Source organism: Cystoisospora suis (assembly GCF_002600585.1).
Source record: "Cystoisospora suis strain Wien I chromosome Unknown contig_5187, whole genome shotgun sequence".
NCBI lineage: Eukaryota > Apicomplexa > Conoidasida > Eucoccidiorida > Sarcocystidae > Cystoisospora > Cystoisospora suis.
Window position 1 is genome coordinate 1 of NW_027157978.1, and position 14,884 is coordinate 14,884.

Genomic DNA, 14,884 nt, shown 5'->3' on the forward strand with positions numbered 1-14,884 from the left:
CCTCCTACGCTTTCTTGAGGTGACCAGCGGTGTGCTAGTAGTCTTAGGCGCGCTCTGCTGGGTAGTCCGGTAGTGCTGCCGCTGAAGAATCGACCCGCTGAAAGTGAAACAGCCCCCACGTGTGGGCAACACGGACAACGATACTGACTAGCGTCTTAGAGGAAGCCAAGAACTGTGACCTTGAATCTCCCGAGAGCGCAGCTTTTTGAAGGGCCCAGTGGTAGTGCAGACGTCTGCCGTTTTCCGAAGCGCAGATACATTCGCGCTCGGCCGAGATATCCGGAAGAGGATACACCATTCTACGTTCGGCAGCAGGCTTCCCTGAAAGAATAGAGGGGACTTACCATTGTACAGAGAGTGATTGAAAAGTGCGATGCCGCCAGCAGCAGTTGCGAGCAGCCCTGCACCAACACCCCCGAGCTTCTTGAAAAGGTTCGGATCGATATTCATTGTCGCAAAAGATGATAGAACAGCAAAGTCGCAGCGCGAAGACGATCTAACGTGACGGAGCTGTACTGAAAGAAGCTGTAGCCGACAGAGTAGTACTGAATCAGGGAGAGGAGGGCTAGAGAGGCGGCAAAGGAGTGACAAGAGGTATGATACTCGAGATACGCTTTTCTCCTCTCGTTCATCAAACCCGCGCAGAGCGGGGGATGCCGATGCTGTGGTATGGCAGGGGGAGAAGAGTCGTTTACAGTGAGATACCCGGGTCGAGTTAAGAAGGAGTATTATCTGACGCCGAAAGAAAAACAGGAAAAGCCTTGTACCCCGAAATTACGCGGAATGTCGCCTAAACAGAACTTCGCAGCGGCAAAATGCGGAATTGTTGTAGGAGAAGGGTTGCGCGAAAAAATGAGGAAGTGGTGTTCCACTGTTCTAACGTCTCAAGCCCGACAAAGGCATGCACAAAACAGAAACAGCGCTAAAACACCGCGGGTGCTCTCCCCAATAACCCCGCTCTCCCCTCAGTATGAGAATCCTGGGTCCAGAAAGCGGATCAACGCCTCACTGAGAAGACCGGCGCGAAAGCGATAAGAAGCGCTGATTGCAGGAATCTAGAAGCGCGTTTTGCCGCGCCACGAACACCGTATCCTTTTCTTAGAGTTCTTCCCACACACAGGCCTGCAGCAGGCGGGATGCTGTTCGTGCCGTTCTGATTGCATGCGCGCCACGGTCAGCACGAAGTTCTTTTGGGGGAGCGATTTGTTTCTATCACCATTTTAAAATAACCTACTTTCCAGGAGGCTCGTGCATATATGGTCGATACACGGCGGGGACTTCGGGAAGCAGCCGATTTTGGAACGCCTTCGATTGGTGACCCTTTGAATCGATTCTCCTGTAGCGCATGCTAGGATCGGGGCGACAGAGCACGTGCGTGCTGGCGGGGCTCGTAGGCCGCTTGGTGAGTCAAATATCTTTCGGTCCGTGTTCGGGTGTCTCGCTTGTTTACCTTCATCTGTTTTAGTTTGTTCCTCGGTGTCAGTGGTTGTGTGCCAAAGGCGCGCTTCCAGACAGAGGAGGTAGCCCGCGGCTATATTTTGTGTCGTCCCAGCCGTAGGCCCACCTGCGCGAAAAATCCAGCCCTGGGAAAGCGTGATTCCTGGTGGAACTCGGTCACCACCAATTTTTGTCTCTTGTCTGCTACCTCGGCTTTCCTGTAGAGGTGCTCAGTCTGACATCGCTCTACGTGTCTTCGTCAGAAGCTGCGACTCCGCGGAAGACCTGGAACCAGGTGAAGACGGGAGAAGAGCGCCCATTGTTGGAGAAGCTGCGGGCTGTTGCGCACATCGCAACCACTGGTCTGCTGATACGGAAGACGCTGCGCCTCTCCATATACTTACGGGGTACCTCCTCTTCATCGGCGTGTCTGCGGTCTTCCTTTTGTTTGACGTCCCGTCCTTTTTCGCGTCTCGGCAAGATGGCGGACGGGTGGAACGCGGAAAAGGTGTTCGGCTCGACGGTGTTTGGCTTCACCTACGATGACATCATTATCATGCCAGGTAACCGAAGCGCCGTTTTCGCGTCATGCTGTTCTGCTTGAGTCGTTTTTAACTGAGGGGATACTTCAAGGCATGTGCACTAGCTGGACGGCGAGCTGCAGTCAGTTTTGTGCATGGCCCCCGAGGCGGACTGGCAGTATTCCTCCTTCGCCTGTCCGTCACGGCAGGAGGACCAGAACGTGTGGGTGGCACTGCACAGTCAACTACCCTGATTCCACGTGCGCGCCGGCTAAAATTCGCTGGACGGCTGCAGCAGATGCGTCATGTGTATCTGTGTCTCAGTATAGTAAGTGCTAGTCATGTACGCGAGGACGGAACGTACTTGGGCCGGAGGTAAAAGATCAGTTCCAGTGAGGACTTCTGTCCTCTTGGCCACGGAAAGTTGTCCCGTGTTTTCCTTGTCTTCAGTCGTTTTTGCATGCGCTGGCGTCTTTGAACATTCTTGGGTGTGCGCTCCTCTGATGGGGTACATACGTCTTTACAGGGCATATTAGTTTCGGAGTAGGGGACGTCGACACGACGAGCCGACTAACGAAGACCCTTCAGCTGCGGACTCCCATCATTTCGTCACCCATGGATACCGTCACAGAGCACCGCATGGCTATCGGTTGCGCTCTCATGGGGTAAGAAGAAGAGGTAGCTGGTGTAGTAGATTAGACGGACCAAGGAGGATATGTATAGTCTTTTCTCGGAACCAACGGCTTATGCGTGTTAGGCAGTTCAGGGTGTCATCTCCGCTCCATAGTAGATTACCGCTGTGATAATTTATTTAAGAAAAGCAGTTCACCGCATCTGCCAAGGACACTTCTGCACACCTGTTCGTATGCGGCTGGTAGTGGTGGGCAGGCTTGTAGGAGAGCAGTTTTTCCTCAGTAGTTGCGAGGCCGCCCCACGTTGCGCCTGTCTGGTTGAGTAACTATAGTATAACCTCGGGAACCCAGGTGATAGAGCGCTGCAAATACAGACACCGAGGTAACACAACATGAAGAGTCAGTAAAGTGAAGGCAAGGAGTGCAGTTGTTCTAGGCATACACACCTAACATTTTTGGACTATACCTTGGTCAGCTGCTTTCACAGCCTTCTCAGCTTGGACGGGCGGTTCGTGTTCGACTTTTATTCGCACCCGAGATCGGCCATGGAGGGGAAAGGGCACGGACTTGTATGGCTGTTCTATGACCCCGCCCCGAATTGTGCTGTGGGTGTTTGTATTTGTTTTCTCCAGCGGCATTGGAGTGATTCACAACAACATGGATATTCAGCGTCAAGTGCAGCAAGTGAAGAAGGTCAAGCGATACGAAAACGGCTTCATTCTCGATCCCTTTGTCTTGAGACCGACGGACACTGTCGCTGACGTCGACCGCATCAAAGAGGTATAACTCTCGAACACATTGCATCATCTGTAGTCCAGTAGTAGCGGTGCCAGCTGATGTATTTCGCAGTGTCAAATGAAGTCAGGAAGTTATGAGCCCCACTGCCGTTTGTTCAAGAGTACATGCGTTTGCACAATAGATGCGTTCACATGTGTTCGTAGCCGTGAGTCCCTGAGTCGCATCCTCCCGGAAAGTTTCTGTTATTTTTCGTGTTGTTTTTGCAGCGTTACGGCTACAGCTCGGTGCCTGTCACAGACACAGGCACGCTGGGAGGCCAGTTGCGCGGCATCGTGACAAGCCGAGACATTGATTTCATCTTGGATCGTCACACTCCACTGCACGAGATTATGACATCTGATCTCATTGTTGGGTACGAGCCAATCCAGCTCGCGGATGCCAACAACATTCTACGCGAGTCGAAGAAGGGCAAACTTCCTATTGTCAACGACAAGTATGAGTTGGTGGCATTGATCTCTCGTAACGACTTGAAGAAGAACCGCGAGTTTCCTCTGGCTTCTAAAGATGAGAACAAACAGCTTCTCGTGGGCGCAGCTATCTCCACCAAGTAAGCATTCCACAACCGGGATATCAACTGTATTCCTGCCTTCACTCACCCTCCACAGCCGAAGCGGTAGCTAGCTGTGCGGGAGAGCAAAAACAAGCAGTCCTTGAAACACTTCAGAATATTTCCCGGTGTGCAGGGGAGTACGGATCGCGCTTCTATTACAACTTGGCACGGGGGGCCTTCAACCATATCAGGCAGAAGGTCGCGGCGGTGATCGGTAACGGTTTTTTTTTCTTTGTGTTCCACATCACCTGGTGGCCGGTGCTAGAAACAAGCTGGCACAGTCGAATCGGATGAGCCTTAGTGCAAGGCTGTATGTTGCTATCAGTTAACAGCCACGAGATCCGGATGCAAGTGCAACGGCACTTGGAGCACTGTTGGGGGTCTCTTCGAGTGACACTTCTCTATCCACCCTTTCCCACTGTAAAGAGGTTGCACCCGCAGCCCAGTACTTACTTTCACCTGGAAAGTTCTGCTGAAGCCACAAAACTGACCATCTCGTAAGCTGGGGACGAGACTCAGCGGCTTCGCAGTCGGGGTTCCCGTAGGTACGGTAGAACATGTACACGATGCGTGCTGGTTTCTCTTTGAAGGCCGGCGGACGTGGAGCGCGCGCGAGCCCTTTACGAGGCGGGCACAGACGTGCTTGTCGTCGACAGCAGCCAGGGCGACTCCATCTACCAGATCGATTTGATCAAACGCCTGAAAGCTGCGCATCCCAACATCCAGGTGGGTTTTTTTTCGTAAGGCCCTGAACAAGCTTCGATAGTGCCAACTGCAGCGGTGGATACACGTCTGCTTATTCCCGCCCCCCATCCATCTCCCCTTCACTTCAAAATAGAAACGCGAGCGGTGTTGTGGCGCAGCAAACTGAAAACACATCACATGTATTGGGCAGTCATTCAGGACACCGTTGTATCGGTGATGTAGGACACTCCTTTTTCGTTCCACATACTGCTTCATGTTTACTCACTGTTCCACACCCGTGCTCGTATGCACCGGGAGGATTGCTGTTCGGATAGCCGGTGTAGGTCCTCGACGAAGAGGCTTTTTTCTTTGTGTCTCACGCGTATAGGGGTGCAGCTCTCGTTCCTGGAAGATTGCGATTTACCCGGCAACGCACCAAACTTCGATGGTGGTCGGGATCAAGTGTGCTTGAGAACAGATCATCAGCCCGTCGTTTCGAGAGGCACGAGGTCACGTAGCGCTAGGCACTTACGGGGTACCAAGTCTCTGAAAGCGCACACAGCCTTTTTTTTTTTCAATGCGTGCGCGTGCTCGATCAGATCATCGGCGGAAACGTGGTTACTGCGCGACAGGCGAAGAGCCTTATCGATGCGGGCGCTGATGGTCTTCGCATCGGGATGGGAAGTGGCTCCATTTGCACCACGCAGGTATGACGTCGGACACTTTTTCGGATTTTGCCACTCCATTTATATTGATCGTGTCCCCGCGTGCAAACCCTTGGTTGGGGGACAACAGGTATGTATAAGTGTCGCACCAAGAAAGCCGTACTACTTATCAGCAAGGGCATGACTTCGTGACTTAATAGTGAGCATTTGCCTCATAACTCAAGTCACATTTTTCACGGCCTATCAGCGCCAACCTGCTTGAGTTTGTGCAGGTGTGTGTATAGAGCGTCTTTGCTGCTGCGGAGCAATGACGCGTGCAAAGGGTTTTGTGAAACACTTCGAAACTAGTACAGCTTCACAGAGTACCAATCTCGCAAGTTCGGCGGTGTCATTAGCGTAGTTCAATGCTGTATTTCTAGTTGTGCTCTCCGGATCAAGTACGGGGTAGCAGGGCAGATTATCTTCGATTCTTGTGCACGAGGACAGGTAGCAAACCGACTGTGGTAATAGAAGTGTTCTCGCCGCACGCGATGAGGCATGAGGTAGACCGAAAAGTGTATTGAGTCGGTGTGCGAACTGTGATGGCGTTCGACTCCAGTCGGGCAGTCTCGCCTTCGGAGGTGCCACTTAACGTAATAATATTGTCGTAAAAAGGGTATGTTCTGGGGGAACTGGGCTCATACGTGCTTCTAGTCGCAGCCGGGAGTCATCTCTTGCGCAAATCTGGGGTAGTCAGTGCCCCGACAACACCCGGTCGACGGTTACCTGATTAAGGACCACAGGAGCCGTCTTCCGCATGTCGTCTTTACAATGGAAGTTCACGTGGTGCAAGCGTACCCCTGCAGATTTGGGTGATTCTATGGTTGTGGCTTTGACGGCAGGTGGTATGTGCGGTGGGGCGCGCACAGGCGACTGCAGTGTATCACGTTAGCAAGTACGCCCGGGAGGTGGCGAACGTGCCTTGCATTGCCGACGGGGGCATTCAGAACTCCGGGCACGTCATGAAGGTGAGCAGCCGCGTTCTGGTGCTTCTTGCGTCCGAATTCGGCCATATCTCTAATGTGAATCTCCGTTCTTCGCTGTTCTCAAGCTAGCTGTTCGCCGTTTTGTTCGCAGAGGTCGCGACAGTGCTACCTGCATAGGGTTGTCTATCCACGTATCTATTTGCTGTTCTCCGTTACGTTTGCACGCCTCGTGTCTTCATTCTCCCTTTGAGGGAGTCTGCGTTCCCACTTGAGCGCTGGTAAGAACGGCATGTACAGTAGTGTGTAAATAAAAGGCTCCCTCGTCATGCATGTATATTTCCGAGCATCATTCGCACCTAATGAGGCCGGGCACACGCAGGCCACGATTCATACCATCCTATGTGTCAAATGATTCCTGCGGTCGGGGATTGTCTGCTGGGGTGGCAAAATGTTCAGGCTCTTGCGTTGGGCGCTAGCTCAGTGATGGTCGGTTCGATGCTGGCGGGCACTGAAGAAGCCCCTGGGGACTACTATTTCATGAACGGAGTGCGAGTAAAGACGTATAGGGGGATGGGAAGTTTAGATGCGATGCGATCTGGAGCAAAGCGGGCAGGAGCGGCGGCGACGGCAGCGACGACACCTTGTGACACACCATCCGGCAAGGACAGAAGGGATGTCTCTGGGTGCGAAGACGAAGGGCGGAGCACGCAAGCGTCCACATCCTCTGTGTCGTTCAGGGATGGTAGAGCCTCCTCAGAACTGTCTTCTTCACCAAGTCCTAAGTCTCTAATTATGGCAGGACACGGGGAACTTTCCCCTCTTGCAGCCACTCCCAGAATAACGCCGCCTTCGACCAGAGACAACGATACTGGGTCTGCTGCCCGTTACTTCGCTGACGGTCAGGGTATCAAGGTAGCGCAGGGGGTTAGTGGCTGCGTAGTGGACAAAGGAAGTGTCATGCAACTCATTCCTTACGTCATTCAGGGTGTCAAACACGGCATGCAAGACGCGGGCGTTCGCACGATCCAGGACCTTCACAATGGGCTCTATGCCGGAGACGTGCATTTCGATGTCAGGTGAGTGGAGTCCAGTGGTCACCGTCCTTTCACAAACACGGGCCCAGCAAACACACTGTACGCAGGTCTTGTCCACGTGAAAACTCGCGTTTTTTACTTGTCCTGGGCATGTACATTAGGTCTTTTGGACGCACCACGTCTTCGGACGCATCCGGTGATTGATGCTCTTTGATGCCAGTATTTCGGCAGGCTCCCATGGTTTCTTCACGGGTTCAGGGCCGTCTGTAGAACCGCTCTGACAGACCGACAGTTTAAAAACGCCCTGGAGGTTGCCTTCTGACCACCGTGTGCCTGGCACCGCAGCGCCCGCCGGGTCAGTTACCTTGTTGTTCCCTGTGCCGAAAAGCCGCGCGCGCGGGAAGCAGGATGGAATGCGTCGGCGAGGCGCTTTCATCGTGCAGAGGTTAATTGGTTTGTCTCGGGTTTCCTGTCTTCATTCTGATTGTCTGTTTCTCCAGATCGGGTGCGGCTCAGCGAGAAGGCGACGTCCATGACCTTCACAGTTTTGATCGGAAGCTGTGGGCCTAATTCTGTTTTTTTTTGGAGGCCAGTAACCGGCAGCCTTGCCTTCGGAAGCAAGAACATGTCGACTATCCGGACTCTTTCGCGGTTTCTGATGTTTCTTGTTTCTGCCTTTCTGTCCTCGTCAATTTATGAAGCCTGGTCCTAGGCCAACTACGGGAATGAAGAGGATTAGTTTTGGCTACCCCACGATTGTCACGAAGCGGACACATTGGCCTGCAACACGTCGGATCTGAAGGGACAGCTGCCGGTTAGCTGGAGAGGCAGGAACGTCTGCGTTAGTCCTGGACGAGTACTAGGTCATCAGCAGTAGTGTCTCACTGGAGTTTCACGCGCGAGTGCAGAGCTATTCAACGGCCGAGCATACATTCGTCTGAATGTGTGTTTGGCGGGACTCGGGCGTGCAGCGTCCGCGTCTGTTTGACCACGTCACCCCCTGTGGTTAAATGGCTGGTCCCCTGTTGGTGTCCGTTCACGTTTATGGCTTGGCCGGGTTGTCGGGGGCTACAGGTAGTAGTTTCATGGAAGAAGCTACTACATGCAGGGGGGAGATCCAGGTGTACATTATTAGGCTGTGTGCCATTGGCTTGTTTTCTTCTGGTTGGCCCGATCAACTGTGGCGGCTCTCGTCTTAGAATGGAAACACACGCCTAACCGGACGTGGCTCCGAACACTGGTTCCCACCGGTGTCGGCCGACCCCCCGGACTGTGTGTTTTGTCTTCCGCCACAGGTCAGAAAAAGTATAATCATTCTCACTCAGACGGTTGGCGGTTAATGATCACTCAGGTTTAGAATCAGCACAGTTCTATGCATACTTGGAGTCACCGGACAAACTGGTCAGTCACAAAAGCAGTAGTAGTTCTACTTCCGTGGTGAAGTCCTCTTGGTGCTCTCAGCAGCATTTTCAAGCCTTCCCGATCATGGAGCCCCTGTCCCTCCCCGGCTCCCATCCTTCACACTATTGGTGTTCTCATCTCAGTGGGCACTGTCCTATACTCGAGATCCCGACAAGATCACGACGTCCTAAAACTGGACTTCTGCGCTTGAGGGTCTGCGGTAGAGGAACGAGAGCGGGAGTTCACATCATCGAGGTGAGCGCTGCTCTCGCTCACATAGATACCCCCTATTCGTGCGCATATATGGTTCTGTAGTTTTCCGCCACAGAGATATCCAGTGTGATAATTCATCAGTCGAATAACTGCCAGCGATTCCCGAGGTTGAGTTTTATTCTGCCTCACCTTCAGCAAGGCTGGTCTGAAACCATCGGGACCCGAGTGATCACAGTCCCGCGACGTTCTCTAATACCCGAAACAAAACCTTAGTTCACGGGGACGCTCACGTACAGGAGGGAGGACAATTTCACGTGTAATATCACATGAAAACCGCCCTTGAGTGACAATCCGCTCCCCGCAGTGAATCACCCTTTCATGGCTCACCCGCGCTTCTTCCCCAGCCTCACTAGCGGCATGTAGAATCACACTACGTGAAGGTTGGCTTAGTGCCTCCAGCAATTCATTCAGACGAGCTGCATCATCCGATGCTTGTTCAGTATCCCTCGGTACGTACGCATGAAAGCTGTGGCCCTAGTAAGCGAAGCGAATGCGCGAATCTCCGTCCATCGAGAGGCTCATCTGGCATCACTCTCTAGGCTCTCCACACTGCGTTGCGGGGAGTTTCACTGCACCGTTGGTGATAATCAGCCGGCGGTAATGAACAGTCGCCAAGGCGAAGACCTAAGACTCAGCTTCCTCTTCACCGGTCTTCCAAGCGCCAACTCAACTGCCAGGGTCTCCTTCCGTTGTGATCTGGACGGCCCCTCAGTGCGGACTGGAAGCGTTACGCGTCCTTCCATGCGGTTGCCGTGTTAGCGGAACGTCCCGGGTTCCAGACTCATTAGAGCAATGCACCTCGAAAGAAGCGTTCATGCTAGAATCCCAGAGGTCCCGCGACGACGGGTGTACAGTCCGGCTGGCCCGCTTCTCTTCGAAGCTGGGCCCCCATGGCAGGGCTTCCAGCGCGACTTGAGAAGGCATTTCAGGGATTCTGAATCAAAGCAGACCGCAGCTATCCCCCAGTCCGGGGCGGACACGACAAACAACTCTGTGATCTAGAAGTTGGGGGGGGTAGGCTAGGACGTGCGGCATCGGTCGCCCGGACCTTCTATGTGGTCGGGCATACTAACGTGACTGGCAAGAGGTGGATGACCTCATTAAAATAGCGAGGTATGGTACAAACATCTCTCTTTTGCTACATCGCGATCAGGCCAGTTCCTCAGAGTGTATAACAGTTGCTTTCGAAGGCGGCCTAGACGCCCGCGCTGCCTCCAGCCGTGCTCATTTGTTCTCCTTAGGCCCGCGCCGGGGTACTGGTTTGAGAACCACGCGTGTCATTGGGTTTTCAGGCAGAGCAACAGCTTCACTTTTAAGGTAGCTTGACCATGGCGCTCGCGTTTTGGAAATAAAATCACATCAGAAAGAAAGCAGAGCCGCACTTCACGGTCCGCTGTGCGGGGGAGTTGACCCCGCGGCCGAGAGCGTGACAAGACCTAAGCGAAGGACACACAGTGTCCCTGCGTAATTCTCTCGGAAGGCGACAAGCGCGCACAAAAGCACACAAGCAACCGTACCCGGTAACGGAAGAGTTACATTGTCTACCTCTTCAGACTCGCGCGACGGGCCCGCCTTACTCTCGGGAGAAGTGAGTTTACATACTGGCTGACAGGTCTACCTGCTGTCAGCGTGCAGCGTACAGGTTATCGCAGTTACTGATCTTCAACGGCAGATGCACAAGAGGCGTAACTCACCAGCCTGCTCCCACGAGATCTCTGCCTTTTGTGCATACCGACTGTAGCGCCTGCAAACTGGCTGTCCCGATAAATTATCTGGGCCGCTTTGTGCCGCTCTCGTGCCCGGAACCAGAAGAGTTGTGAAGCTTGACACCTGCAGGACCGGCTTCGACTGCTCGTCATATACAGTATAGTCCTGCATACAAACCTGAAGCCATCGTGCGACTGCGCTCAAGTACTCCCTCGTGAGCCCTTCAGCACGCAGGTAGTGAATGCATCATCTTTTCGAAAACAAACCACTCGGGCTGCTCACTAACCGAATGACATGTCTCGTCTCGCTGTAACAGTGCAGCATTGATCACAGATGATTCTCAACGTGCTAAGCTGAAGAAAAGAAAGGCAACAACACGAGGTGGAAAGCACTAGCCCACAACGGCTTCTAAGCTATTGAACGATTCGAATTTCTGCAGTTCGAGGACCCGCACGCACAGCGACGTGTCTGCTATCCAGTCAGGTCTAGATATACTTGAGTGAGGTACTCGCAGAAACACATTCGGAGAAAATGGGTCTTAAAAAAACAGAAGACGACAATCTCAAGAGTACGGCAGCATTGTCTGCAAAGAGAATATCGGAATGAACATCAGTCCAAGAAGGCACTGAAGACCCCCCGACGTTCCGTACTTTTGCATTCCCCTGTTGCGAGCTGTGTGTTAAGTGTACACACACAGGTCTCAACCATCACACAACAAACTTCTCTCTCTTCGAACACGCTCCCCTTCTGATAGGTGGGTCCTTTCACCAAGTAGTAACATGGTACACGCACATTCGCTCCGTCCGTCAAACGCGCTGCTCCGCTGAAAGCGTGTCGCCGTTCTTTCCATCATCCACTGGCGCACCAAGAGGTGCACTACTTCCGTGAGAATAGATCTGAGACCGAACAAAAACTAGGACAGCTGCCTACGAGCAATTCATCACCGGATCCGACGGTGCCTCCACATTAAAGCGTTGCAGAGAAGTAAGTCGCTGTCCTGTCTAACACTGCGTGTTTAGCCGCCGTGACGGGCCGTGGCCAGGCCTGTACATCACCAGGATACGTCGTCCTTCAAGGCAGGTGTGCCAGCAAAGCACCGTATGCACGTCCACCGCTGCTGGCGCAAACCACATGACATCTACCGTGCTAAACCAGAACCAGTTTACAGCATGCCCGAGAGACGCCACAGCCCGTGTCCTCTGTCATCCACAAGAGGTGGCGGTATGACGTCCGCCAACTTTTCCGCTCCTCTCCGACACAGTAGCTGAAAAGAGAATTTTTACCTCCAACTACTTCTCCAAGGCGGCGCCACACCGGACGCATACGCTCGCTGAACTCTATCAGCGTGGCGCGCAAGCGCCCCCTGACTGTTGATAGGAGAACCAATCTTTCTTTTATCGGCTCTCGTCCGCGCACGCAACCGTTGTTTGCACCTTACTACCGACGCCTGTGAAGGCGCGTCTCCCCGCACTGCACGAACCACGGCGCGGTCGATACGGGCTTTCATCCCCGGCAACAAATATTGTAACCTCGAGCAAAGAAAGCATTCGTTTTCCTGTGACGCCGACAGTCGACCACCGCTATGTTTCCTCTCTCTCCCACTACACTCAATCAAACACATGTGAATGCAAAAGCTACCACGCACTGTTGAAAAAAAAGCTGGAGGAGCAGACCTGATTATCAAGCCACTCACCCACCCTCCCCGCGTGTGGAGACGCCGCACAATCTATCTATCTTCGAATGACAAGCCCTTCTTATGCACTCACGTCTTTCCCTTAAAAAGTCTACGACCATTCCCGTCTTTAAGCAGTTACAAGAACCGTAGAACGAGAAAAAGAGAGCCAGCCCCAGAACCACACTCGACCAAGACTCTCAACACGGACAGTTTCAGCTCAACAAATATGTAGACAGCCACGGACCGGTCCCCTTACGAAACGGGAGGAACGAAATGTACACGGAAAGGCGGCGACACTCCCACGAGCCTCAAGATATCACTGTCATGCCTGAGATAACAGCGAGAAATGCTGTACAGAGTATATCCCTACTCTGCTGTCTCTTACGCGCGGCTGACATATTACGAGACTTGGGTGAGAGTAACGCCGCCCCACACGTACGAGTTCAGACCAGTGGCGCAGCGCCTTCCTTCACCGGAAGTCCGTTCTGAGTAGTGAGTAATGCGAGCCACTGACAGCGAGATCTTCCTGAAAAAAATCGTCGAACTAGGCAATCATCTCCGTCACCCTGGCGAAACACCACGAATCACATCCTCATCTCCTTCAGTTTACCTTGGCTGTGGTTGCTGCTGCAGTCTCTGTTGCTGTTGCGCTGCAGCGGCTGTGACATGTTGCTGCAGTCTGAGTCTTTGCTGCAGCTGCTGCTGTGCTGCAACAGAAGCGAGTTGCTGTTGTTGCCTATGTGCAGCTAAAAACTCGCCGCCCCTACCAGCCGCAACTGCAGCAAGAAGCTGCTGCTGCAGTTGTTGTCGCTGTTGTAGATCTAACTCTGCGCCTGGCGCTAACAACATACCCCCTCCCCCACGTACAGATCCGGCCCCTCCAGCTGTCGCCCCACTCCTTGTGCCTTGTTGAGCAGCACCCTCAGTCGTCTGTTGCTGACCGAAACCGTCACCTGCTCGTCCAACAGCAGCGGAGACCTGATTACCAATGCTTCCTCCTGCTGTCTTAGCTCTTTTTTCGGCCGCCTCCAACTGCTGCTTCTGCAGCTGAAACTGATGATGCAGCTGGACCAACGCCTGCTTCGCCCTAAGCGAAACGACGTCTGCAGCTTGTGAGGCCTGGGCCCCACCCCCAGACGACAACGAGGCAGCACCGGGAGAAGACTGCAGCAACTGCGATACCCTCCCTCCTTCTGGTCCCGTCCCAACTCTTGCAGATTCCGCAACTCCTCCGCCTGTCACCGCCTGCAATTGGGCTTGGTTACTGCCAGCACCGATATGAGGCAGAAGACCTCTATGCTGCAGCTGCTGCTGTAAATGCTGCTGCAACTGCTGCTGTGCATGAAGCTGCTTCTGCTGCTGTAAGGCTGCTGCGGCGGCCGCAATGCATGCCTGCGAATGTGCAAGCCGAGACGCTGTGTCCGCTAGCAATGGGCCAGCTGCCGCCGCCCTAGGACCGGAGGTCCCACCACTCCCACCGCCCTGTCCAAAACACAACACACCTGCGGGGGTAACTCCTTGAGGCGACTGCTGGGGAGGAGCGCCAGACCGGGGTCCCCGCCCTGCTGCGGCAGCAACTGCTGCAGCTGCGTAGGCGTTCGCCATCAAAGCAGAGACCGCCTGTTGCGAAAGCGAAGCGGGGAAAGACGGCCGTGGCTGAGTCTGATGCGCTCCAGCACGGAAAGACGACGGAACCGATGACTGCTGCTGCTGGGAGGGGGAAGGTATCCGACGCCCGTTCACCGCTGTGGCTGCTGCCTCTGCTGCAGCACCCAAGAGCAGCTTACTTGATGACGTCGCTGGAGTCAGCGAAGGCGAACACGATGACGGGGAGGGAGAAACAGAACCTTCTGCAACGCCCCCCGGGGCCGCCACCCCTTGGGCCGGGGAGTGAGGTGGGACGCCGGGTGAAGAAGTCCCCGGGGCCGCAGGCAACGAGGAGGTACCAATCGAGAAAGCTGAAACAGGTGCACTATTCGAAGGGAGATGAGCAAGCACGGCAGGAGACGAGGGAGACGTCATCCCAGACGATGAGGGTGGCTGGTGTGAGGTCCCTGTTGCAAATGCCTGCGACTCAGCTCCCCCTCCATCATGACTGCCGGCTGAAGGCCTTCGGCGACCGGTGCTCTTCGCAGACGACGAGAAAGACGCTGAGGCCCCTGACGGTCCTTCGTCCTCCCTCGCACCTCGGCGGCTCATGGGCACTCGCCGTCGAGTTTCCTGTTCCCCGTGTCTCTTCGTTGCGTTGACGAGGCTCTCTTTCGGAAGATTTGGCACGGCAGCTGCACCAGCAGTCCTCGACGACACAACCTGTTGGCGCGTTGCTTCATCTCTTGATTCTCGGGAACGTGACTCATCATCACTACTGCTTGAGTCACTGCTGCTTGAAGAAGAATCACTCGGCTCACTGCTATCGTCACTGCTGCTATCACTGTCATCGCTGCTCGAACGACTCTCTGTTCGTCCCGCCTTGGTCAGTTTCTGGTTTTCTTCCAAGAATCCTCTCTTGTCCCCCGGCCCTTCCGTTTCTCCCGGTGTGCCC

The 14,884-nt window shown here is 54.0% G+C and overlaps 3 protein-coding genes across 3 annotated transcripts in view; 1 reads left to right on the plus strand and 2 right to left on the minus strand.

The window, feature by feature from the left end:
- Positions 1-402: 402 nt before the first annotated feature.
- Positions 403-1,225, minus strand: CSUI_008967 (uncharacterized protein). Its single transcript, XM_068069086.1, has one exon. It carries the CDS (start codon positions 630-632, stop codon positions 447-449), a length of 186 nt encoding a protein of 61 aa, XP_067918936.1. The 5' UTR covers positions 633-1,225; the 3' UTR covers positions 403-446.
- Positions 1,051-8,378, plus strand: CSUI_008968 (inosine-5 -monophosphate). Its single transcript, XM_068069087.1, has 10 exons — positions 1,051-1,402; positions 1,662-2,000; positions 2,485-2,623; positions 3,223-3,370; positions 3,595-3,935; positions 4,529-4,664; positions 5,222-5,329; positions 6,169-6,294; positions 6,709-7,328; positions 7,787-8,378. Exons 2-10 carry the CDS (start codon positions 1,919-1,921, stop codon positions 7,854-7,856), a joined length of 1,770 nt encoding a protein of 589 aa, XP_067918937.1. The 5' UTR covers positions 1,051-1,402; positions 1,662-1,918; the 3' UTR covers positions 7,857-8,378.
- Positions 8,379-11,055: 2,677 nt separating this feature from the next.
- The window catches only part of CSUI_008969 (ap2 domain transcription factor ap2viii-2), a 5,353-nt gene continuing 1,524 nt past the window's right edge, over positions 11,056-14,884 (minus strand). Inside the window, exon 1 of the mRNA XM_068069088.1 lies at positions 11,056-14,884. This exon is cut by the window's right edge and continues 1,524 nt beyond it. Within this exon, the coding sequence (XP_067918938.1) occupies positions 14,777-14,884 (108 nt within the window). The 3' untranslated portion in view covers positions 11,056-14,776.

Coding starts and splice junctions, on each gene's coding strand:
- CSUI_008967 (XM_068069086.1), bottom strand. CDS start 632: ATGAACGAGAGGAGAAAAGCGTATCTCGAGTATCATACCTCTTGTCAC.
- CSUI_008968 (XM_068069087.1), top strand. CDS start 1,919: ATGGCGGACGGGTGGAACGCGGAAAAGGTGTTCGGCTCGACGGTGTTT. Junction 3,936..4,528: donor GGCGCAGCTATCTCCACCAA/GTAAGCATTCCA, acceptor TTCTCTTTGAAG/GCCGGCGGACGTGGAGCGCG. Junction 4,665..5,221: donor CTGCGCATCCCAACATCCAG/GTGGGTTTTTTT, acceptor GTGCTCGATCAG/ATCATCGGCGGAAACGTGGT.